The sequence below is a fragment of the Carcharodon carcharias genome, chromosome 5 (assembly GCF_017639515.1).
Source record: "Carcharodon carcharias isolate sCarCar2 chromosome 5, sCarCar2.pri, whole genome shotgun sequence".
Taxonomy (NCBI): domain Eukaryota; kingdom Metazoa; phylum Chordata; class Chondrichthyes; order Lamniformes; family Lamnidae; genus Carcharodon; species Carcharodon carcharias.
Window position 1 is genome coordinate 139741031 of NC_054471.1, and position 24711 is coordinate 139765741.

Genomic DNA, 24711 nt, shown 5'->3' on the forward strand with positions numbered 1-24711 from the left:
TAGATTAATCACATCTTAAGTGTATGTTGAAAAATGTGACATTATTGAAGTCTTTTTAGACATTCAAGCATTGAACATTGGAATGATTTTGTCAACACTGAAAAGCAACATTTATGATACAGTGAATATTGATCTTTACATTTTATTTCTGTTTCCTTAATTTACAAATACAAGCACGCTGAGTAAAGGGAAAGGGCAGAAAGACGTTCTTGTAACGTGTTTTCTTATTTTGCCCCTTCATAACATGATGTTGCCCATCAATATCGTACTGAATGCCTCTAATTTGAAAAAATATTGCTTTTTTTTTTGCCAAGAGACTACCCTGTGATCTAATCCTGTGTGTTCCACGCATCCAGAAAAGTCAGGGGAACAACTTAATTGAAAACACAAATAGCTTTGGTAGCATTTTAATGCCTCTTAAATGTTAAAATATAACTTTTAAGTGGGCATACCTTTCAATATTTTTGATTGTTGTGTTGTCTTGCAGGCAGTCTGGGCACTGGGCAACATTGCGGGGGACAATGCTGAATGCAGAGACTTTGTGTTAAATTGTGGAATTCTTCCACCTCTCTTACAGTAAGTTCATGGCAGTAGACCTATGAAAAATGTGTGTACACATGGTTATGACGTGATAGCCATTACAGAGGCGTAGCTATAAGGTGACGAATGTTGGGACCTGAAAATTCAAGGGTATTTGACATTTTAGCAAGGACAGGAAGCTAGGAAAAGGTGGTGGGGTTGCTCTGTTAATTAAGAATGACATGACAATACAATAGTGAGTGATGACCTTAGTTCTAAAGATGAAGATGTAGAATCAGTTTGGACAGCGACAAGAACACACCAAAAAGAAGCAAAAGTAGCCATCTGGCCGCTCGAGCTTGTTCCTCCATGCAATAAGGTCACGGCTGATCTGTTTTTGTGTCAAATTCCACATTCCAATGTACCCTCGATAACCTTAGATTCTTGTTAGGCGAGGGAATCAATATAACTCCACCTTAAAAATATATAATGACCCCACCTCCACCGACTTCTGAAGCAGGGTGTTCCAAAGTCTCACAACCCTCAGAAAACTTCTCCTCATCTGTTCCAAAAGGGTGACCCCTGATTTTAAAACAGTGCCCTCTAGTTCTGGACTCATCCACAAGAGGAAACATCCCTTTCACATCCACCTTGTCGAGACTGTTCAGGGTCTTATATACTTCAATCAAGTCACCCCTCCGTCTCCTAAACTCCAGTGGAAACAGTCTGTCCGGTCTTTCCTCACAATGCAACCTGCTCATTCCAGGTATCAATCTAGTAAACTTCATCTGAACTGCCTCCAACACTTTTACACCCTTCCTTAAATAAGGAGACCAAAACTGCGCACAGTGTTCAAGATGTGGTCTCACCAATGCCCTGTATAACTGAAGAATAACATCCTTACTTATCTTCAGTTCCTCTTGTGATAAATAATTCCATTAGCTGCCTTAATTACTTTCTGTACCTGCATACTAACTTTTTGTGACTCATGCACCAGAACACCTAGACCCCTCTGCATCTTGGAATTCTGCAGACGTTCTCTGTTTAAGTAATACTCTGCTTTTTTTATTCTTCCTGAACTGAACTGGACTAGCCATATAAATACTGTGGCTACAAGAGCATGGTAAGATGCTAGGAATCGTGCGACAAGTAACCCACCTCCTGACTCTCCAAGGCCTGTCCACCATCTACAAGGCACAAGTCAAGAGTGTGATGGAATACTCTCCACTCACCTGGATGAGTGCAGCTCCCGGAACACTCAAGAAGCTTGACACTGTCCAGGACAAAGCAGCCCACTTGATTGGCACCACATCCACAAACATTCACTCCCTCCACCACCGATGCACAGTAGCAACAGTGTGTACCATCTACAAGATGCATTGCAGGAATTCACCAAGACTCTTTTAACAGCACCTTCCAAACCCACAACCACTACCATCTAGAAGGACAAGGGCAGCAGATAAATGGGAATACCACCACCTGGAAGTTGCCCTCCAAGTCACTCACCACCCTGACTTGGAAATATATAGCCGTTTCTTCACTGTCGCTGGGTCAAACTCCTGGAATTCCCTTCCTAACAGTGCTGTGGGTGTACCTACACCACATAGACTGCAGTGGTTCAAGAAGGCAGCTCACCTCCGCCTTCTCAAGGACAATTAGGAATGGGCAATAAATGCTGACCCAGCCAGCGAAGCCCACATCCTGTGAATGAAGTTAAAAAAATTGCTTTCCAGATTGTGTAGTGGAGGTGAAAACCAAGATAAGTTGAATGTTTTTCTTATCCATGTTTGCCTTGTGATCAATAATGATCAACTTTTGTTTATAATCTACTGTACATGGTGGCTTGTTTTGGGAAAAATCCATTGGGTAAATAAATTACCCCACAGATTATCAAAGTAGATACTGGAGCATTTTATATTGTTGCACAGTGGTTAGTGTAGGAGCTGCCAAAGAAAATTAAGGCTCACTCTACCTGTACAGTATACACTTCTAAAGCAATATACAGAGAAGAACTTGTGTGCTGTAGGAGTTATTTCCGTGCTTTATGTAAATATATTACTATTTTGTTTAGATATATCAGTGCAAAGGCACTTTGGCGCTGATATGCTCCAAGCTTGAAGTTGTGGGACCTCATTGTACCACAGTTGTTGTACAGCTTTCTATGCTGAGACTGAACAAAGGAGGAATGATAGATTATTTCTCCTGAACCTGTTGTTGTAGCAAGTAATCTAATATCTTATTTTTAAAGGAAAATGTAACATAATAGAGGTTTACCAGAACTATTGTCATCAAAGCTATTTTGAATATTCAGTTTTAGTATGTTGATAAATGCTGTGGCTGTGTAATTAAGATAACAAAATGGGATTGCTTCCTTGCTAAACTTTTTCTCCTAATGTAGACTTTTTAAAACTCCAGGTTATTAACTAAATCGAACCGTCTTACTACAACAAGAAATGCTGTGTGGGCTTTGTCCAACCTCTGCAGGGGAAAAAATCCACCCCCAGATTTTGATAAGGTATGGTTTAAGGCATTTTTTTTACATAAACATTTCTCATTCCTAATATGTTTCAGTTTTGAAGTCGATGCTAAACTAAGGAGTGAAACTATTCCATTGTGCAGTTTCTTAAGTCAATATAAATCTTATGACTGTTTGTATTGCTGCTTTAGGTCTCACCTTGCTTGAATGTATTGTCAAGACTTTTATTTAGCAGTGATCCTGATGTCTTGGCTGATGCTTGCTGGGCCCTTTCTTATCTTTCCGATGGACCCAATGAGAAAATACAAATAGTTATTGATTCTGGAGTTTGCAGGCGATTAGTGGAGCTTCTGATGTAAGTATCTGGATTTTATTTCTTGGCTTTTAATGTGATCGTAGTTCTTTTTCTGTTTCGAAAGCATTTTATTGAAATCATACAACCATTGATTTGATTTTCAGAGAATTGTTGAGAGTAATTTTTCTAACCACCAGGAATCTCAATTCTATATAATTAAAGAATTGAATTTGACTTGGTCACCAAAACTAGTGACCATAGTCATAATGTGTTGGCAGGCTCCTAGTTTAGGAATTAGTAAATAATACTACTTAATAGGGACTAACCTGTTCAAGAATCTCAAAATATATTACCATTTGATTTTATTCAACTTATGTTTTGTTTTGTATAGTGTCAGATAAAGTATACCTATTATGGCAGCAGTAATATTTATTTCCTTAAATAAATAAAATCATTTAGAGGCTTTTAGTTTTTAATAAAATCAGTTGTGTTCTGTATGTCTACTCCTGCTGAACAAAAATTTTTTTTTAATGATTTGCAGATATTTTCCTTTGAAATGTAGCAATGAGTTGTGCTAATTTTGTCCTGCATTTCTTTAATAGGCATAATGATTATAAGGTTGTATCACCTGCACTGAGAGCTGTTGGAAACATAGTTACTGGCGATGACATCCAGACACAGGTGAGAGCACACCTTGAAAATGCTACCCTTTAGCTTCACAGTATATTTGTGAGACTGTTATTTTCATCTCCTCTTCAGCACAACTGTGCATTATCTGTGCATGAACTATTCTAAATGGATCTAGTGCTGAAACATAATGTTCTCCCTGACAGTATGTGGCTTTTTAAACCTTTGGTCTTGAAATTAACTGTTTCAGATATCTTGAAGTAATTTCTTGATACTTTTTGTTTGTACAAGTTAACTGTACCCTCTTCGCCCTCCCAAAGTACACATGGCATTTTAATTGTTTATTCTTATTCAGTTGCATTTTTTTCTTTGGTTTTGGGTTGTCATTTTGAATCAGCTGAGAGCACTTTGACTTAGTCAAAAGTCAGGTTCAGTCTCCACCCAGGGCCTAAGCATATAATCTAGACATATATTTCAGTTTGGTATTGAGGGAATTCTGTGGAGTTTTTCTCTAGTTGTGATACTAAACCAAGGATCTGTATGCCCATTCTGTTTTAGGGGGGGGTGATAAAGATCACAAAAGTAAGCATTTATTCTACTGTCTTTGTCAGTGTTTCTCAAGCAGATTCATCCAAATTGATTAAGTGGTCGTTCACCTCATTGCTTTATGGGAAATTGTAGGGCTGGATTTTAACATCATGGCGTGCTGTGGGGAGAGGTGTTGTTGAGGGATGGCACACACCTTGGTGCTGTGCATTGTTTTGCTGAGTGCAGCACACCATAATAGCTCTAGAAATCCTGGCTGGTATATGCCGAAGGGTGCCTCCAGATCTGTCCAGGTATCTGAAGCACATCTGCAGCATGCCAATGGCTTGCTTAATGACATCTAGTTGTCATATGATTTCCATTGTACTTCTCAGAGGCCTCAATGGTTGGGTTCCACACAGATAACAGTCATGTTTTTAAGTGGGTTTTGCTTGTCTCTCAACGACCAAGTCAGTACATTCGCTTCAACGTGTGACTAGGTCAGGAGGGTGGACTGCTGTAGGTCAAAAGCATCAGGAACCTTTTGCACATAGCCATAAATATATTTTTTGTGGTTGCATGGCAACTGCACATTGATGGAAGTGGATGGGATGGAAGCTCTTACAGTTGATGAATGTTCCTGGTTGATCTAGCTGCCTTAATTACTATAATAAAAGTAAAATACTGTGGATGCAGGAGAAATTAAAAGCAAAAAATGCTGGAAAAGCTCAACAGATCTAGCAGCATTTGTGGAGAGAGAAACAGCGTTTACGTTTTGAGTCCAATATGACTCTTAATTCCATTATGTGCAGGAGACCAACCGGAGTTGCAAACAGAGCTTCACTTGTTCTGACTATCGTCATTGCAGGAAAAGCGCCCATGATTACCCATGCTATCCAACAAGCCATTAGTCTTATGCTTGTGTGGGCTGCTGACTGCAAGATTCTGGAAATGTCTATAGAGCCCTGGATGAATCCAGGGGCAAAGAAATTGAGGATAGTTTTGACTTGATAGCCACTGCCAAAGCATGACCACCAGAGCCACTTGACAGCATGTCTTGTTCTAACAAACTACAAATGTCTGCCATCACCTGGTGCAATTCTGAGCCTCCGGAGACACTGTTCAGACGTTGTCAAAGAAGCTCATCCTCTGCCTGTAGGTCCTCTGCACTGTGTATGAATTCCTGCAAGCTGCACCTCCCTGCTGATCCCCCTTTTCTGTCAAGAGGTTGTTGTTGGTACGGCATGCATTCCTGCTTCTCCTGATGCAGGTACTGCTTCTGCTGCTGGTGGTTATCTTGGTCCTTATCTGAGATCCAGACTAACATCACAAACAGTATTAATACTGTTCTGGGATTAGTGTTCCAAAGTGCAGATCAGACATATGATCCTCAAATGTATATAGATATTACTTTTCTAACTTTGGAGGTATCAAAGTGTGTAAAATACAACTTTAGCACAACTTCTGAGAACAAACACTTTTCACAAGGGCAGGTAAGACAGCAGTTGTGAGTACAGTGTTTATTGGTTTTACTATCTAAATCCATGCACACAGCCACATTAAAATTCTCTGCTTCGTGTGAAAATGTCTGGTAGATGAATGGAGAAAATTTCACTATTGTAAGGTCATTTACAAGTAGTAGGATTAATATAATGATGTGCAATCCTTTGCTTAAAGATCTAGCTGCCTTTTTGCTTAGAGGGTATTAATGGACTCTATTTTCTTGCTAGTTATATAATGGGGAATGGGGTAGTTATATTAGAATAAGTTTATTTTGTGTTCTATGGCAAAATATTTAAATTCTGCTGCAATAATGCCATCTAAAATTTTTATTTGCTGAACAATAGCACAAATTCTGTACTGTAAACTAGATATGTGGAATCCACTTCACTGGTTCTAGCCTGTTTTTTAACAATATACCTAGTGTGTTGAAATCCGCAGTGTTCGGGACCAATGGGGAAGCATGTGCAAGCAGGTTTTGGTTTCAAAACCCTTTTTTTTTGGAGGCATTTCCTAATTGAAAGAGAAATTAAAGCTTCAAGTCTCTGGGAAAGGGAGTTGTGACCTCAAGTTTCTCATTGAGACGTCAGATTTCTGGAAAAATCATGCTGTGACCTCAGTTTGCTAAGGAAATAAGCTGATTGGGGGTAAAGGAAAACATAGAACCCTCAGAGATTAGATTTCGGCAGCAGAGCAGTGCAGGCAAGCTAAGGAGGGTTGTGTGTGGCACAGCTGAAAAGAAGGCAGCCAAAGGTTGAATCCAGAAACGGGGATTAGAAAAGTAGAATTACTGTCGCTGATTCAATTACTTTGAAAGGACTAATTAACCAGAGCTGGCCATTTTGGTGAAGACTTTCCCTATAGGACTAGGTTAGAAGTGGCTGGAGGAGGAGACTCGGGTGGTTAAATCCTGCCTGGAGATAGAAAGTGGAATTCTATCCAAGAAAGACAGAATTTTGAACAACTTTGTGGTTAAATGTGACGCCAGATGTGCTAAAGGGACTGCCAGTAAATCTGAGAGATCCATCTTTGTTGTATTGGCTATTTAAAGTGTACTTTTTAATTTCTATTGAATACAATGTGGCTGTTAATATTTAATTTATGTTGATTTTGGTTTGATTGTTGAAGTAGAAGTTATGAAATGTGAAATCTTGTCATCAGTATCTGGGTTCATTTGGTAAATTCAGTTCCTTTATGTTTTTGGTCTCCATAGGTTTCATAATACTAGTTCGAGTTGGTGTACCTTAAAGTTTAAAATTTTTATTTGCATGCTTCTGTACAATCTTCCATTTGAGTTTGGACATTTAATTGTGCCAACTTTCACACCTTAAAATTACTAAGTAGAAATGCCTATCAATGTTGACATTTTATTATTTCATTTAGGTGATTTTGAACTGCTCTGCACTTCCCTGCCTCCTTCATTTGTTGAGCAGTCCGAAAGAATCTATACGGAAGGAAGCTTGCTGGACAGTTTCCAACATCACTGCTGGGAATAGAGCACAAATACAGGTGATGTACTTGCACTATACTTCCAAAAGTAATGTAAAATTTGCCTGTTGCCTATCATATGTTAGCTACACAAAGTAAAAGTGAGATAGGGTTTTAGTGTTGGTCTTTATTGTGTCCTGCTTGTGTGTGGTATCTGCTTTGACATTTTAACATCTGGAATTTTCTAGATTTTTTCCCCATAAATTAGTTGTTTTTTTTTTTAACCCTTTTTTCCGCCTCTCACAGGAGATTGTTAGTCAGTGGCTAAGTGTCCAGCTGAAGGCATATCTGTATGAGGCAGGTGTGGTGGAGCAGCTAGTCATTTTCTGTGCATTATTTTCATATGATTGTAAATATCATTGTCCTGAAAGGTTGTGGCGGCGGGGGGGAATAAAATAGTCAGGAAGTGGAAGACAGCAGGGATAAAGTGCTGGCTCTCTGATAGATATAATATGACAAGATCCTGAGGGATCTGTACTGGGTCCTCAACTTCCCACTATCTATAATGTGTGTGCGTTTATAATGGAGAGTTGTATATCCAAGTTTGTGGGTGACTAAGCTAGGAAGAACAGCAAGTTGTGAGAATTGGGGAAGAAAATTGAAACAACACATAGGCTAACTAGAGGAAAAGAAAACTATGACAGAATTCCATGTGTGGAAATGTGAGGACATACACTTGGAAGCCGAGACTTTGGAATATTTTCTTTGTGGACTAGTAGCTGTAGAGGAGCAAAGGAAATTAGGTGTCGATGTACATAAATCACTAAAAGTTGGTGTGTAGGTTCAAAAAATCTAAAAGGCTAATAGAATGTAGTCTTTTATTTCATGGTGGCTGGAATTCAAAAGTAAGGAAATGATACTTCACACAATGCTTTGGACATATCCTGTTTGGAGCCCTGAGTTTAGTTTTGGGCATTGAATGTCTGGAAAGAAACATTGGCCTTGGAAAGATACAGTGCAGATTCATCAGAATTATACCAAGTCTTAAAGGGTTAAATTAATAATGACATGCTGTTCCCTTGAATTTTGACGTTGGAGAGGTGATCAAATTCAGGTGTTCAAAATTATTCTGTTTCTTCTGGTGGCAAAATCAGGAAAAAAAAAGTCAAAACTATAGCTCAAAGTGATTATTTTTTTTCTCCCATTTATTCATGGGTGAGGGCCAGCATTTATTGCCCATCCCTAATTGTCCTTGAGAAGGTGGTGGTAAGCTGCCACCTTGAACTGCTGCAGTCCATGTGGTATAGGTACACCCACAGTGCTGTTAGGGAGTTCCAAGATTTTGACCCAGTGACAGTGGAGGAACGATGATATATTTCCAAATCAGGATGGTGAGTGGCTTGGAGGGGAGATTACAGGTGGCGGTGTCCCATGTGTCTGCTGCCCTTGCCCTCCTGGATGGTAGTGGTCATGGGTTTGGAAGGTGCTGTCTAAGAAGCCTTGGTGAATTCTTGAAGTGTATCTTGTAGATGGTACACACTGCTGCCACTGTTTGTCGGTGATGGAGGGAGTGAATGTTTGTGGATGAGGTGCCAATCAAGCAGGCTGCTTTGTCCTAGATGGTGTCAAGCTTCTCGAGTGTTGTTGGAACTGTACTCATCCAGGCAAGTAGAGAGTATTCCATCACACTCCTGACTTGTGCCTTGGGGAGTTAGGAGGTGAGTTACTCGCTGCAGGATTCCTAGCCTCTGACCTGCTCTTGTAGCCACAGTATTAATATGGCTAGTCCAGTTCAGCTTCTGGTCAATGGTAACCCTGAGGATGTTGTTAGTGGAGGATTCGGTGATGGTGATGGTAATGCCACTGAATGTTGAGGGGCAATAGTTAGATTCTCTCTTGTCAGAGATGGCCGTTGCTTGCCACTTATCAGCCTAAACCTGAATATTGTCCAGGTTTTGCTGCATTTGGACATGGACCACTTCAGTATCAAAGGAGTCACGAATGGTGCTGAATGCAAACACCCCACCTTTGAAGAAAGGTCATTGATGAAGCAGCTGAAGATGGTTGGGCCTAGGACACTACTAGCAAGCGCCTTATCACTAAGTGTAATGGAAACCATGAGTTAATTTCCCAAATATCAGTGCATACTGGATCAGTTTAAATTTTAAGGACCAATCAATAGATTTGTTAAATAAAATTATCAAGAGAAATGGAAAAATGGTTCACGTTAAGATTCAAATCAACCATGACCTAATTGAATGGCAGAATAGGCTCAAGGGGTTGAATATCCTACTCCTGTTTCAGTGTGTTACAATCCGCTCCACTTTAACTTGTACTTTTTGGGAACCGATCAAAATCTACAAATGAAAGCGACTCACGGGACAAAGACAATCAAGATTATGCATTTTTCCCTAAACGTCATAGTCTGGCAGATTCACAAATTTTCATGTTAAAGTCCATAAGGGAGGCTGCCCAGAAAATGCTAAACCTGTGCTTTCTGTACTTGTCAGATTTTTTCTTTGAGATTCAACACAAGTTTACAACTGATGCAGAATCAGCAAGCCATGTCTTAAAAATTGTACTGTACTAAGTTAATAAAATAAATTTTAAAATATTGCATCTCCCAACAACAACTTGCATTTATATATGACTTAGACGTCCCAAGGAGTATTATCAAACAAATTTGGCACCAATGCACATGATGCATTAAGGCAGATGACTGCAAGCTTGGGTACAGAGGTGGTTTCTTATTAGCATCTTACAAGAGGAAAGAGTTGGAGTGGTTTCAGGAGGGAAGTCTAGAGCCTAGGGCCATTGAAGGCAGAGCCAACAATGATGGAGCAATTAAATTTGGAGGTATATACTGTTGTATGCTAAAAGGAAAGAGAAAATAAGGATAGAAATCTGTTACACTTCCTGATGGCCAGTTAAAGAAAAGCAAATACTATTTGCTAGTCTTTCTACCAGTTAGAGAATGATGTGCGACGTGCCAGTTTTGGTTTGAAGAAACGTTAGCAGATTTCTACCAGCCTGATTGTGTGTGATGTTTATATTCAGCTCTTACTGGAAATGATCAGTGTATTCACCTTTCTCGAAATCCCTAGCTGCAAAAATGAAATAGAATAGCAACTGCAAAAATCAGTTCTTTGAAAAGGGAAGATGCGGCACGCAGTTCAAATTTAGTTTTGAACAGCCAGCGCCTGTCTTATATCATTTTTGTTACCTAATATGTTCAGACCACTTGATTTGATATTCATATTCTTTTTTTATTCTTAATAGGCTGTAATAGATGCAAATATTTTCCCAGTGCTGATTGATGTTCTCCAAAAGGCTGAATTCCGCACAAGGAAGGAAGCTGCGTGGGCTATCACAAATGCAACTTCCGGGGGGACTCCAGAACAGATCAGGTAATTATAACCAGTGAATGAGATAATGTGCATGCGCATGTTCAATTCCACCCCATCCATATCAGGGTACTGTATTTTCAGACACTTAATCTTTAGGAAGTTGTTTTTATGTACCAGCTTCAGATGAGCTGTAATAGAAAATTCCAATGAAATGCTCAAGTACAAAGCCATTCTGTTTCACTCATTGTCTTGGAATCCATGTTCTCTAAAGCTTCGCACTACTTTTAGTCTTTGTCATTTAAAATTCAATTGTCTATTCTATTAACAAAAATCTATCAATAAAATTAAGTGAATGATGTGATCCTTATTCAAGTTTTCAATCCTGTACTTCAAATCATTAACAAAATGGAATTGTTACAAATGCTTATTATTATTAAATGCAATTATTAGTAATTGTCTCAACATTTATCTAATAAAATGCAAATTTTGGAATTTTTCAAAAAACTTGACTAACACCTAAATTGTAAGTTGAAGTAAATTGTTACATTAACTGAAAGTTATCACTGGGTCACTCAACAGTGGGCTTTACGCAGTTGTATAGCAAAAAAAGAGTTAGTTTATTATTCTTTATTGTAGCAGTCAAAACCTTAGAATACCTGCTAAAACAAAATCTGCTTCTACTCAGAACTGCTACACCTTTCAGTAAATGATTTGGGGATATTCAGATTCTGTTGTATAATCAATTTACTAAAACCAGCAGTTGTTAACTGATACCTTTGTTTTCTTTTGAAGGTATTTAGTGGAATTGGGCTGCATCAAGCCTCTCTGTGACTTGCTTACAGTCATGGACTCCAAAATAGTGCAAGTTGCTTTGAATGGACTAGAAAACATTCTGCGATTAGGAGAGCAAGAGGCCAAACAGAATGGAACTGGCATCAATCCATACTGTGCACTTATTGAAGAAGCCTATGGTGAGAAAACTCCTGATAACAGAGCAAATAGTACGTCAAGTATCCGTTACCTGAAATCCTTGAGGCCAATCGCATTTCAGTTTTCAGATACTGCATGTATGACCAGGCCTACTTGCATTACAATAGCTTACGCCTAGTAGCTATAGTCTAAACTAAAGAAGAGAAGATAAGCAGCATAGAGAAAATAACAGAAGGTAAAGAAAAGCTGGCAACATACAGTTCAAGCGTTCTGGGTGCACTCATTGGAACTGGTGATGGTCTTATCTGAAAACTTGTCTGTTATAAAATATATGAATTGTTTCAGAGAAATCACTTTGTATTCTATGCAGCAAAGTTTATGTTTTAGTTTTATTTTCATTATCAGATAAGTGCTCGCTGGCAGATTAGGGAGCCTTTGAACTTCTGTAGCAAATGTCATTCCATTTAGTGTCCCCATGCACCAACCTGTTCAAGCTCTTGTGCTATAATTGGCCGGCAAGGTTTTCATCAAATGCAGACTTGCTGCACTAAAGGTGAGGTTTGCGTTAGCTCAGGCCCGAGACTTCCCACGATGAAGGTTGGATATGGTCAGCGAGGTTAATGTTGCTTCGGGTCAGGAATTTCCTGCGCTGAAGGTCATTGAGACTCAGAAAGAATGTGATTTTTGGATGTGTTTGGTTATCGGATTTATGCTTAATGGATATTCTACCTGTATATCTAGAAGAGAGGGTATAACTTTTGTTCCTCTGAAATGAAATAACCCTTAGCTGGCGATGGTGGAGTCATGAGCAAGTTTACATGTGGCAACAATCACTTCCTGGTTTGATGTGTTTTTAAATATCAGTTGTTGAATTAGTCATACTAAACTAGCCTCGAATCTGATTTTCAGACCATCACAGACTAATTTTTGAAAGTTCCTCTGACTAACAAAATGGGAAGGGCAAAAAAAATGGGAAGGAAAGAATTTTAAAGATTTTTTGAGGAAAATGATTTTCGGTAGAAAAATAAAGTTAAATCAAAATTGGGAACTAGATGAAAGATGGATAAAAAGGGGAAACAGAAGCACAAACAATTAAATGTTTTATCTGAAATTGTTTCAAGTGTTTTCTGCGTTAGGGTTAATTTGTCCTAATGTCGTACGAGTATGTGAATTAGGAGCAGGAGTAGGCCAATCAGCACCTCGATCCTGCTCTGCCATTCAATAAGATCATGGCTGATCTGATTGTGGCTAAACTCCATTCTCCACTTACCCTGATAATCTTTGACTCCCTTATCATCTATTTACGTCTGCCTTAAAAATATACAGTGACTCTGCCTTCACTGCTCTCTGAGGAAGAGAGTTCTAAAGACTCATGACCCACAGAGAGAGAATTTCTTCCCATCTCTGTCTTAAATGGGAGACCCTTTATTTTTAAACTGTGTCCCCTAGTTCTAGTCTCTCCCACAAGGGGAAACATTCTTTTAAGCTTCCACCTTGTCAAATTCCCTCAGGATCTTTTATGTTTCAATAAGATCACCTCTCATTCTTCTAAATTCCAATGGATACAGGTCCAGTCTGTTCAGCCTTTCCTTGTAAGATAACTTCCCCGCACCCCACTTTCCCCACCACTCCCCCGAATCCCCAGGTCTCCCCAAAGTCCTGTACAACTGCAGCAAAACATCCCTATTTTCATATTCCATTGTAATAAACAACATTCCATTTACCTTCCTAATCATTTGCTGTGCCTGCATACTAACTTTTCCTAATTAATGTACCAGAACACCCAGATCTCTCTGTACCTCAGAGTTCTGCAATCTCTCTCTATTTAAAAAATATGCTGCTTTTTTTATTCTTCCTGTCAAAGTGGACAAGTTCACATTTCTCCACGTTATATGCCACCTGCCAAATTTTTTTACCCATTCACTTGTCTGTGTCCCTTTACAGACTCCTGATGCCCTCTCTACAACTTACTTTCCTACCTATCTGTGTCTCATCAGCAAATTTAACAACCATATGTTTGGTCCCTTCATCCAAGTCATTGATATAAATTGTAAGTAGTCAAGGCCCCACCACTGATCCCTGTAGCACCTGCTTGTCACATTGTGCCAATCTGAAAAAGACCCATTTATCCCTACTCTCCGCTTATTAGCTAACCACCCCTCTATCCGTTCTAATATGTTAGCCCCTGCACCATGAGCTTTTATTTTGTGTAGTAATCTTTGATGTGGCACCTTATCAAATGCCTTCTGGAAATCTAAGTACAACATATCCACAGGTTCCCCTTTATCCATATTGCTTGTTACTTCCTCAAAGAACTCCAATAAATTTGTCAGACATTTCCCATTCATAAAACCATGTTGACCCTGCTTGATTGCATGAGATTTTCTAAGGGCACTGCTATAACCTCTTTAATAGATTCCAGCAATTTCCCTACGACCGATGTTAAACTAACTGGCCTGTAGTTTCCAGCTTTCTGTCACTTCCCTTTCTTGAATAGAGGAATCACTTTTACTATTTTCCAATCTGATAGGATCTGTCCAGAATCTAGAGAATTTTGGAAAATTAAAACCAATGTATCTATTATCTCAGCAGCAGTCACTTCTTTTATGATCCTAGGATGATGTCCATCAGGACCTGGGGACTTGTCAGTTTTTAGTTCTAATAATTTTCTCAGTACCCTTTCCCTGGTGATTATAATTGTTTTAGGCCATTCAGCTGAGTGGAGCAGCATTTGCCTGGTTCCAATTTTATCTATCCAGCTGTAGTCAGAAAATCATCTGCAGTGTCTTCTCGTCCTGTTCTGCACCATTTCTTCTGGTGTTCCAAAAGGATCTATCCTTAGTTCCCTACTACTTCTCACCTACATAATGCCCTTTGGCAACATCATTCAAAAATATGTCAATTTCTGCATGTATTATGAAAATTCTTGGCTCTCTGTCACCACCACCTTTCTTGAACCCTCCACGGTCTCTATTCTGAGACTGCTTGTCCAGTACCCAGTACTGGATAAGTGGAAATTTCCTCCAGCTAATTATTGGAAAGACCAAAGCCATTGTCTTTGGTCCCTGCCTAAACTGTACACTCTAGGCACCTACTAATTCCATCCCTCTCCCTGGCAACTGAGGCTGAGCTGGATTGTTGGCAACCTTGGTTGTCATATTTTACCCCAAGGTGCACCTGTAACCCCATATTCACCATCACTAAGACTGCATATTTCCACCTCCATAACAATGCCCAGCTATGCCTCAACTCGTTGCTACTGAAACTCTTGTCCATGTCTTTGCTATTTCTTGACATAGCAATTCCAATGCACTCCTGGCCAGCCTTAGGAGGAGGGCTGATGAGCAAATGAGTGGTGGAGAGAGGGTTAGGAAGAGGGACTGTTGAATGAGTATGTTGGGAGAGGGATTGTTGGGAAGAGGGCCATGTGTGTGGTGGGGGAGTAGAGCTGATAATGTGAGCATGGGGGATAGTAGAGAGTGAAAGGGGCTTCAGTGTTCTGTCACCAGGGACTAGAGAGAACTTGGCTGAAAGCTATATGAAGTACATAAAATAACATGTTTACAAATTATTTTAAAAGCACAAATTTTCATATGATATATGCTGATCTATAATATGCTAACTCTAATAGTTATATACTGAATATTATTACTATGCTGCTTTATTGCTGTTTTGCATTTGCTGGCATCTAGGTTCAAGAGTTTTTCAAGAGGTTTTTTATATATTTGCTCAAGGAATGCGGGCATATCTGGCAAGACCACTTTTTGTAGCCCATCCTAATTTCCCTTTTAGAAGATGGTGGTGAGTTAAAGCGGGGTCACATTGGAAAATAGTTTACAAAGCACTGCTATGGTCCTTTGCTTTGCTTTGTATGTCCATAATCCAGCAAGGTAACGTTATGTTATTAATTTGGACTTCATCCTGTACTACATGCACTAATTGTATTGAATGCTGAAATGCTGAGGTCTCTTTGGTGATTTGATGCAAATGCATTGGTCCACAGTCTTGGCAGCAATAGAGGTAAACAGAGGAAACTTGAGTATTGCTGAAAAAATAAATTTTGTCAAAGCTTTTCATCTTGCACTCATGACAATCGCAAGAACACCAGTGTTGGGGAAGCAACGACTTTATACTGTGTGAGAAGAGAGTGCTGATTGGTTATCAAGTGGACCCTGATAGCGACGTTGCCATGGGGAATGCACCAGTTAATAGTGACTGACAGTTAATTACCAAGCATTTTGAAATTTAAACCAGGCTGCTTGACTCTGGTCAAGGCATTGCCCTGCGGAATGAACCAGTGAATGACTATCACTTATTTTGTTCAGCTGAAATGGGCGCAATGCGTGTACATGTTCTTTCTATCTGCAAGTAACATGACCCTGTATATTAATATATGTAGCTTCCACTACATGCAAATGCCCCACACTGCGAACCCGACTGACTATCTTAAATGGTTGTCAGTGTAATTTAGCACTCTGAGGATTATTTAGAAAATGTTGTCCAATCATGGAATCTCATCAAAGCAGGACAGTGTTTTGAGTTTTACAAGCACAGGCTGGTTGGGTAAGGTCTGTACCTTGCCTGTTGCAAACAGCAGAAGGGACATGCTGTTTGGTACGATCCGCCAGTCTTTGGGACCTCTGGCCTACATACCTAGCATCACACTGGCACTGAAATTCATATACTGCATTAGTAATTTGTGGGATACGCCGAGCACCTTTTTGACTTGACTGCAGCATTCTGTTAATGGCAAATACCACTCGTGTTGATACTGCATAGTAGCTGCGTGACACAGCTAGCTTTCCCTGTTGCTCAAATTTTTGAGATACTTTGCCCTTCCAGAGTAATCTGAAGTAGACTCAGCACTTTTCAGGGCTGAAAGTGATGGCCTTAGGCCTGTTCATGAGTTTGCGCAATATACAGTGTGAAATGATTTGATCAAATAGCCATTATTCTACAGGATGCCTTTGATACGCCCTATTTCAGCATCAAGCTTTCATGGTGAGAAGTGGCTCGGGCCCTGTTTACAAGATTGCTGATGAGACCAATCCTATAGCGTGTGGAACTGTAAGAATTGCAATGTGTATATTGACCTGTGAAGGTAGGCTTGTGGTAGGCCATGGTAGAGAATCCCCTAGTACATCAAGAAAACAGAGTTCATTTGACTGCTCCAATACAAAGGTGAATTTGAACGCATGATAGAGCCCATTAAGTCATGTAAGGAAATTATTACCTGCTGCCATGGATTTAAGTATAGCAAACGTATCATCCATATATTGGAAATATGCAAGTGACAGGAGGTTAGGTGTCATTCCATCGAAGACCATTTCTCATGGAACCCAATAAAGGTGTTTGCAAGAGCTGTGCCAAGAGGGGCTCCCATGGCAACATCTATTTGGGCATACGTGGTGTTAAAGCTGAACTCAACTGTGTGAGTTGCTGAGTTCATAATGATGCAGTGCAAATATCTATGGCTTCCTTAAAGGCTATCCTGTGCTTCTTTAAGAGGAAACTAATATTTCTATCCATTGGAAATCTAATAACTCCACCTACTTAAAGTGGCCTGGAACATGGATATCCACCCTTTCTTGTAAAGGGGCACATTTCAATTTTTTTCTCTCTCTCAGGACCAGTAAGCAAATTTCAGAAAGATATAGCAAAAATTTATCTTTCTATCTGTTAATCAAAATAACAAAAAAAGTGCATTTTTATGAATAAGCTTCAAATGAGAAAACTAATTTATTAGCTTGCTTTCTTGTCACTATATTGAACACTGATTTAGTGAGAATTGACATTAAATGTTGGCCTTGTTAACGATGCCCATATCCCAAGAATGAATTTAAAACACCATAAAGTGGATTTAAAACTTATACCTAAATCCTTGTTCCTAAAACCATACTCTTTTTAAATTGACCAGACAGTGACTGTTGGACAACCTAATCTCCCCTAGTACCTACCTACCTCTGACAATCCTACATCGGAAATTGTTGGGCTGAACAGGGTTTAAAAGGCATTGGGGGTTAAATTCAGTAGCATCTCCTCCATCTTCGCTCTAGCTCAGACTGATTTAACAAACAGACATACACGAGAGGCCAGGGACTGACTTCTGCATCAGCACTCGGCTTCATTAAAACCAGTTCTTAAGTGGCCTGTCTGTGTCTCTAGACTCGGTTCTGTGAGAACGCCTGCAATTAAAACAAATTAAAATGCTGTGTATGGGGGAGGTGTTGCAATATCACTTTGTTGGTGACCCCCCCCCCCCCCCCACTCCAGGGTGCTTGTCACACGTCTGACACTGATTGGGTGTCGAAGAGTCACACTCTGTGGTTGAGGGTGTGATCACCCCCATTCAGCTTCCTGGAGCAGCATTGTGTATATTCTGCACAAACAGTTGGTCTATGGGATGGGGCCTTCCCATGCCCGTGCATTCTGGCGCTTCTGATGGAGATGGGGTGTATCAAACTGCAAGGAGCATTCTGGATGGGACCGACTGCCATCGTTCACGAGTGGTCCGCAAGGTCAGAGGTCTGTTTCGACACAGATTATGAAAGGTTGGCGGGCTGGACAGAAACCTTTGGCAGGCCGTACTCTACCTCTTGGGCAGCATGCTGGACAACACTAGCCTAGAAGCATTAGCATTTCACTACTGATCATTTAAAAGTGCTGTAATTACATGACTACTTGTCTCAAAACTTTTCAGACTTTTTTGTCTTCGGTCACTAATATTCAAGCTTTTTTCAGCCACTGTTGCCCTAGCATTAAGATCTTTGAGGGGCGTATTAATGGGATATGAGGGCAGGAAGGGAATTGTCCAAGTTGAAGTCACTGAACCCAAGCAATCTGGTATGTGTTAGTGCACAGCTATTAGGTTCATAACAGGCAGAAGTTAAGTTTTTTTTATGTTGAAAAGTTTCAGAAACTGGGGGATCTTGACCAGGCTGTGCCCTTTACCTTCCATTTGATTGTTTGACCACTTTTGTGCTCAGTGAGACTGCTGGCCATCCAAGTTGCTGCCTGCTGTCTTCTACAAGGCAGTTGCAGGTGTTATTGTGGCTGCCATTTGCTTTTGCTGCTCATACTCTTCAGGCACCTCCCGCTGCCTGGTTATGCTTGGCAGAAATAATTGGGTGACGAGCTCGCCTCTGGCCCAATTAGGGTATTTATATTTCAAGATAGCATCGTGTAAGCTAAGTAGTTGCAACATAAGATTTGAGATCTGGAAGTTATGCAGGCATTGGATTCCCGGGTCTGTTTTGAAAATCAAAATTCTAGAGCCTGTGTAACTGAGGGGAAAGGAAGTTTGTATTTTTAAAAAATATCTCCTGCATTTTCATGTACTAGCTCACGCTCATACCTCTGCACTTGGCTCTGCTATTCCCAAAAAAAGGAAACACTGATTTTTTCTTTTGAAATAGTTGATGACAAATTTTGCTCAGGCAGTAATCATATGACCTTTCCCCAAAATATATGGTGCATAACATTTTATTCACATTGTGTAGGTTACTTTGTGAAAATAATGATAGGTAATGCTACTTATACATAACAATGAATTGTGAACTCTGTAATTACAGGCCTCGACAAAATTGAATTTCTCCAAAGTCATGAAAATCAGGAAATCTATCAAAAGGCCTTCGACCTGATTGAGCATTATTTTGGTATAGAGGAAGAGGACTCGAGCATTGCACCACAAGTGGATGAAAACCAGCAACAGTTCATCTTCCAGCAGCAAGAGGCCCCAATGGAAGGGTTCCAGCTCTAAATGCATGATTGATGAAATTGTCTATAATACCGCCGTTACACCACATTCAGAAAGAACTTCATAAATCCTCAGAGCCAAAATCATGACGAAGCTGCTGTAGTCCAGTTTAAAATTAGAAACATTTTTGAAAGGGCGAAAATTTGAGGCAGCTTATGCACTTTTCTATTTGCAGTTTAAGGTTAAATTTAAACTGGGGCTGTTGACTTTCATGTTTCGTATTTAATATTCATTTAAGTATCTGGGGTCATAACAATCTGAACTCTATCTGAATTGCTCCAAAGATAAAGGTGTTGGAATAGTAGACTCACCTATATTTAAGCTGAAATTGCAGCCATCCAAACGTACTGTTTCATTTAACTGTTTACAGCCCTAATTTAAACAGAATACTTATTTATTCTTTGTTTCTAGAGCCTCAAAAGCTGTTAGAGTGTGGTACACTTTGTGTTGAATAATGGAGTTGAAGTCTAAACCTATTTGACCAAAATCCTTTCTAAAGGTCCTGCAGTTATATTGCTCTTATTTAAATTTTCAGATTTGTAAAATACATGGTTTGAGCAAATTACTTAGCACTGCAACTTTCAACACTAGTATCTGTAAATAAAGTTTACAGGTACACCCCCTGCCCCGCCCTAATGATAGATCTACCTCTCTTTAAATTAAGACACAATTGTTTAAAAGTTCCTGACTTGTTGAACTATTTACTATAGTACAGGTCAATTACATGTGAATGAAAACAATGATTATCAGCATTTGCTAGGCTATATTTCAATATGGAAATCTGTAAATTTACATTGTTTATAACTTGCTGGAAGATAATTTCATAAGTGCACACTCTGAACAAGAAACTTGAAATTGTAGCATTACAAACTGCACATCATGTTGATAATTGCATTAAGGGTGTGTAGAATACACGAACGAATGTTGTAGAGAGTGAAATAACTGGCAATCATTGGAACTCTTGTACGGTCACCTAATTAGGAATACATGATCAGTAGTGATATGTAAATTTAGCTCTCTTTTCTCATTTGCTTGCTAGCTCTCATTCTTTTCCTTTCCATTCTTCTTCCCCCACCCCCAGCCCAAAGAAAAATTGCATTAAAACTTAAGTGGAGATATAACGATTCTTCAATTTGGGAAATCAGCTCAAGTAAATTTAGCAGGTTTTGACTAAAGAATTTTGAATAAATGGGTACAGGTTACTGGTTAAAGTGGGATTTTAAGAACAATGCTGTTTAGTCTTATTATTCATTCACCATATTTTCTCTTAATGAGCACTACTACTGAAATTCCCTTTGTCTTATTCACTTGAGGTAATAATTTCTCTAAATACCAGATATGTGTATGAACTACTGCAGAATAACTCTTGCCTTATGTTTACTTCATCACTAATTCGATTGGTCGAATTAGAACTTCCAACTGATGTTAAAATTATTAACTATCTTGTTACACTAATCTTCAAGACTCAATAATCCTCTTGAAACCCTCATTATAATCTACAATTTAAAATCGCAGTCAGTTTCAGATATCATTCTCATCTCTGTTGCAACATCCTAAGATTTTGTTTCTGCCTTGCAATGGACAAACAGTTTAAAGAATGTTGCACTGTGATTGATTTTTATAAAAGCAAAATTGTTTTGTGTGCTTAAAGGCTCAAGTAAAAATATACAAAACATTTATTGGTTTAATGTTTCTTCCCTACTAAAATCCAATGTTATCCACCATTCCAGCAAGAGTCCTTTTTTAAAAGTTTATCCAGTTATAGGTGGGGGACTGCACTGCTAAATTAAATAATTTGAAAGAAAATAAATTTGGTTAAATCTAGGAATGCATAACTTTAAAAAAATGTTTAAGCTAATTCTATTCTGTATTCACTATATTGATTTTTGATTTTGAATTTTTCACTATTGAAATGCATATTGAATTTTACTTACCGGAATTAAAAGTTAATTTTGTTTTATGCTAGTCTATGGAAAAACATGGCTAAAAATGACTGGTAATGTTAGGTGATTGTTTAACATTTTTGTGGAGCATTCTCTTGTTATTTTAAGGGAGGCACATGTGACAAATGCGTTATTGGTCATCCACAGATGTCGATAGTAATTCTTAAGAGTATCTCAAAGGGGACAGATTGTTAATCTGTTAAAGCCCAGGTGAAAAATGATATGCCAAATTTGTTCTATTATGATGAAATGTAACTGCTGAGTGCTGGTAATTGTGTACTATTGTGTGCATATATATTATATAGAAAAATCAGCATTTGGAAAGGCGTTTCTTGCTACATTATTAGAACGCATACAGTTGTAATTTGCAATATGTTCATACAACAAAGACATCCCTTCTGTGAATGTCCTGTTTTATTTGAGTTGTATAAGGTGTTTTTCAGTGCAGCTGGTGCATTTTAATGAAAAGTGTCTTCTGCAACGTATACCATTTATAGGTTCAAGGGGGAAGAAAATTTTATTTTGAAATTGCATTTGTAGCTGTTTGAGCCTTGGATAAAGCTAAACTCTAGAAATTTATAGACAGTAATACAAAGTTAAAAAGAAAGTAATATTTGCACGTACTATTTATGCATGGCTGTTTTGATATATAGTTCTATCACCAAGGCTACATGCACAATGTATATTACTTGATTGCTACCATGTCATTGCTACTAAAAGATTACTCACTTAAATTTGCACAGTATTTGACCTACAACCAAATCTTAATTTAAAATCTCCAACAGTATTATTTCAAATGAAATGCTGGAAAGTATTTTTGTCTAGTAAAAGGAGTCTTAATATTTAGCATGAGACTACTTCAATTTCATGAACACTTAACTGGGGAAAAAAATTTAATATGTATTTAAAAATTCTATGAAGGGATATCTATTTTGCATTTTCTTTCTTAACTGAAGCATTCTTTTCCCTTGCCCCAATCTTCTAATTGCAAATTTATACAGTGGTTTTGCTCAGATGCCATGTTTGTATACGTGCTGTAGAATTGAGAAATCAGAATACAAATGCTGAAATGGCAATGATCAGAAAAGATTTGTTGGAGCATTTTGTGTTGTAGTTTTTGATTGCTGCATTAGCTATATGTTAAACTCTGTGCCTCACTTGTCGAGCTCAATTTAGTATTGGCTACCTAGCTGTCCCTTGTATCCTACAAAATAATGTAAGCCTGAAACTAATATTACTGAACTAATGCATCTGAAGGCAGAAAGAAGTGTTTACTACAGCTTCATTTATTAGACAAACTATAATTACAGTACATCTATACCAGCAATAGTTACATAAATCATGGTGAAAGGCTTCAAAGTTTGAAAAATCTGTGCTCTAAATTAACACATCTACATCATTAAAGCTAATGTTTGTTTGTATATATTTTTTTACGATGACCAGAGCTGTACAGTTTGACATGAGTATTCATGCTTTTGGATATATTTTCTCTCATTTAGGATTACTTTTTTCTACTGTTGCTGGCAACAGCCCTGGAATCAACAGCCCTAAATCAGTTTTCCCCTCTCCTCAGCACCACCCCCTCCCTACCCATTCCTGTTCTCCTTTAATTTGAACCTCTGAACTTGTATTAAATCAAAATTAAGTTGATAAACCAAACCAAGATAGGAAACAGTAAATATCATGCAAAAAAACTCGAACCTTGATTGTGCATTGTTTGCATATGTGCTCAGGATGTTGATTTTTTTCTTCCACTTTTGGGCTGGGAATAGTTTTCTAGTGAATATCTTGCAAACATACACAAGCTAATGGATTGAGTTGCAATGGAATGTATTAGATTTGGTAATGTCTGGAAAGCGAAGAAAAAAATAAAATCCATTCACATGATTTTGATTTCCTATTTGTTTAACTCCATGTTTTGGGTTTTAATTATTCAATGTGCTTGCTTTTACGTGCTGTGTCTTACTAATTTTGTTTAGTCTTCTAAACCTTTTAATTCCTTTATGGTTGAAGCATGTGCTGAAACACTAAAGACCACATTTTTAAAAATTAATTCACAAAAAACCAAAAGCTTTATCTGATAGAAAAAATGTGTTCGGGCTTATGATGAAAGCAATAATATTTATCCAACAAACATGTAAAAGAATCAAAAATAGATTGGCATCTGAAGTTCCTCTTCTGAATTTGCATCTGAGATAGCACGTGACAGAAAAGACAACCTTGCTCTTTGACAGGTTTTTTCCTCAGCACTTCTGAATTGTTAATTTGTTGTCTTTAAAGGACTTACATTTAATAACATGTCGCATTCTGAGGCTATCCAAGCACTTTGCAATTAGTTCATTTTTTTAAGCTGCTAATTTATTTCTTCATTGTGACAGCCAATTTGCATACAGGGAAGACCCATGAACAGCAAATGGAATAAACAGTTAACCTGTTTTTGCTGTTGGTGAGGAATGTTAGCAAGGACACACATCCTTGCTCTTTGAATAGTGCAATGGGATCTTTTATGTCCAGTCAGATGGCACCTCAGTTTAATGTCTCATCTTGGAAAAATTCCACCCCCAAGTGTGCAGCAATCTCCCTTTACTTTGTGGATATATCAGCTCGTACTTAAGTCCTGGAGCAGAGTGAATCTACAATCTGGTGAGACTTACCAAATCTTTGGTAATGATTTCTTTGTAATTGTACACATCTTCCTTTATGCAGTTTTTGCATTCTGCATTGCTACGTATGTTACGATTACATTTCTTCTCCCTTTACACAACCCAAGTGTTATGCTGTAGTACCAACATCTAAAGGGTTATGTTATTTTTTTCAGCATCCGATGTTGTGGTTTCTGTTCCTTGCTGGATTGTGGATGAATTTGATTACTGCCCACAAGAAATTTTCCTAAGCTAAAAAGACTGCTAAATGCATCCTAACGCTCTGGACTGCATTCAAACCCAGTTCGCTGAGGTGAAATAATGTTTTGATAAATCAATTGGTTCCCTATTAATTTTTGTACACTTTTTTTATGGAAAGAAAATCTGCTTACACTGAAAATGACTAGAATTCTACATTGGTAGGCTAATCGACCTGTCGTGTCCCTGCCGGCTCTCTGCAAGAACAACTCAGCTAGTTTGAATCTGCCTTCATCACACTCTTAGGCTGTGCATTCCAGATCCTAACGCCTCACTGTGTAAAAATAAATTCTTCTACCGTTCACCTTAAATTGGTGTCCTCTGGTTCCTGACTCTTCAATTAATGGGAACTGTTTTTCCCTGTCTCTGCCCAGACCATTCATGATTTTGAACACCTATCAAATCTCCTCTAAGGAAAACAACCCCAGTCTCCTATACCCACATAACTAAAGTCCCTCATCCCTG

General features: G+C 38.6%; 1 protein-coding gene across 3 annotated transcripts in view; it reads left to right on the top strand.

Annotated features, from left to right (window-relative positions):
• kpna5 (karyopherin alpha 5 (importin alpha 6)) overlaps window positions 1-23233 on the top strand; it is a 40497-nt gene extending 17264 nt beyond the window's left edge. For 2 of the 3 annotated variants that reach the window (XM_041187168.1, XM_041187167.1), the window contains exons 7-14: window positions 488-576; window positions 2935-3034; window positions 3187-3350; window positions 3893-3971; window positions 7326-7451; window positions 10650-10777; window positions 11510-11718; window positions 19219-23233. In XM_041187168.1, coding sequence (XP_041043102.1) covers window positions 488-576; window positions 2935-3034; window positions 3187-3350; window positions 3893-3971; window positions 7326-7451; window positions 10650-10777; window positions 11510-11718; window positions 19219-19406 — 1083 coding nt within the window. In that variant the 3' untranslated portion in view covers window positions 19407-23233. The remainder of the gene's footprint in view (window positions 1-487; window positions 577-2934; window positions 3035-3186; window positions 3351-3892; window positions 3972-7325; window positions 7452-10649; window positions 10778-11509; window positions 11719-19218) is intronic. The other variant, XM_041187169.1, reaches the window with a different exon arrangement.
• The last annotated feature ends 1478 nt before the right edge of the window (window positions 23234-24711 follow it).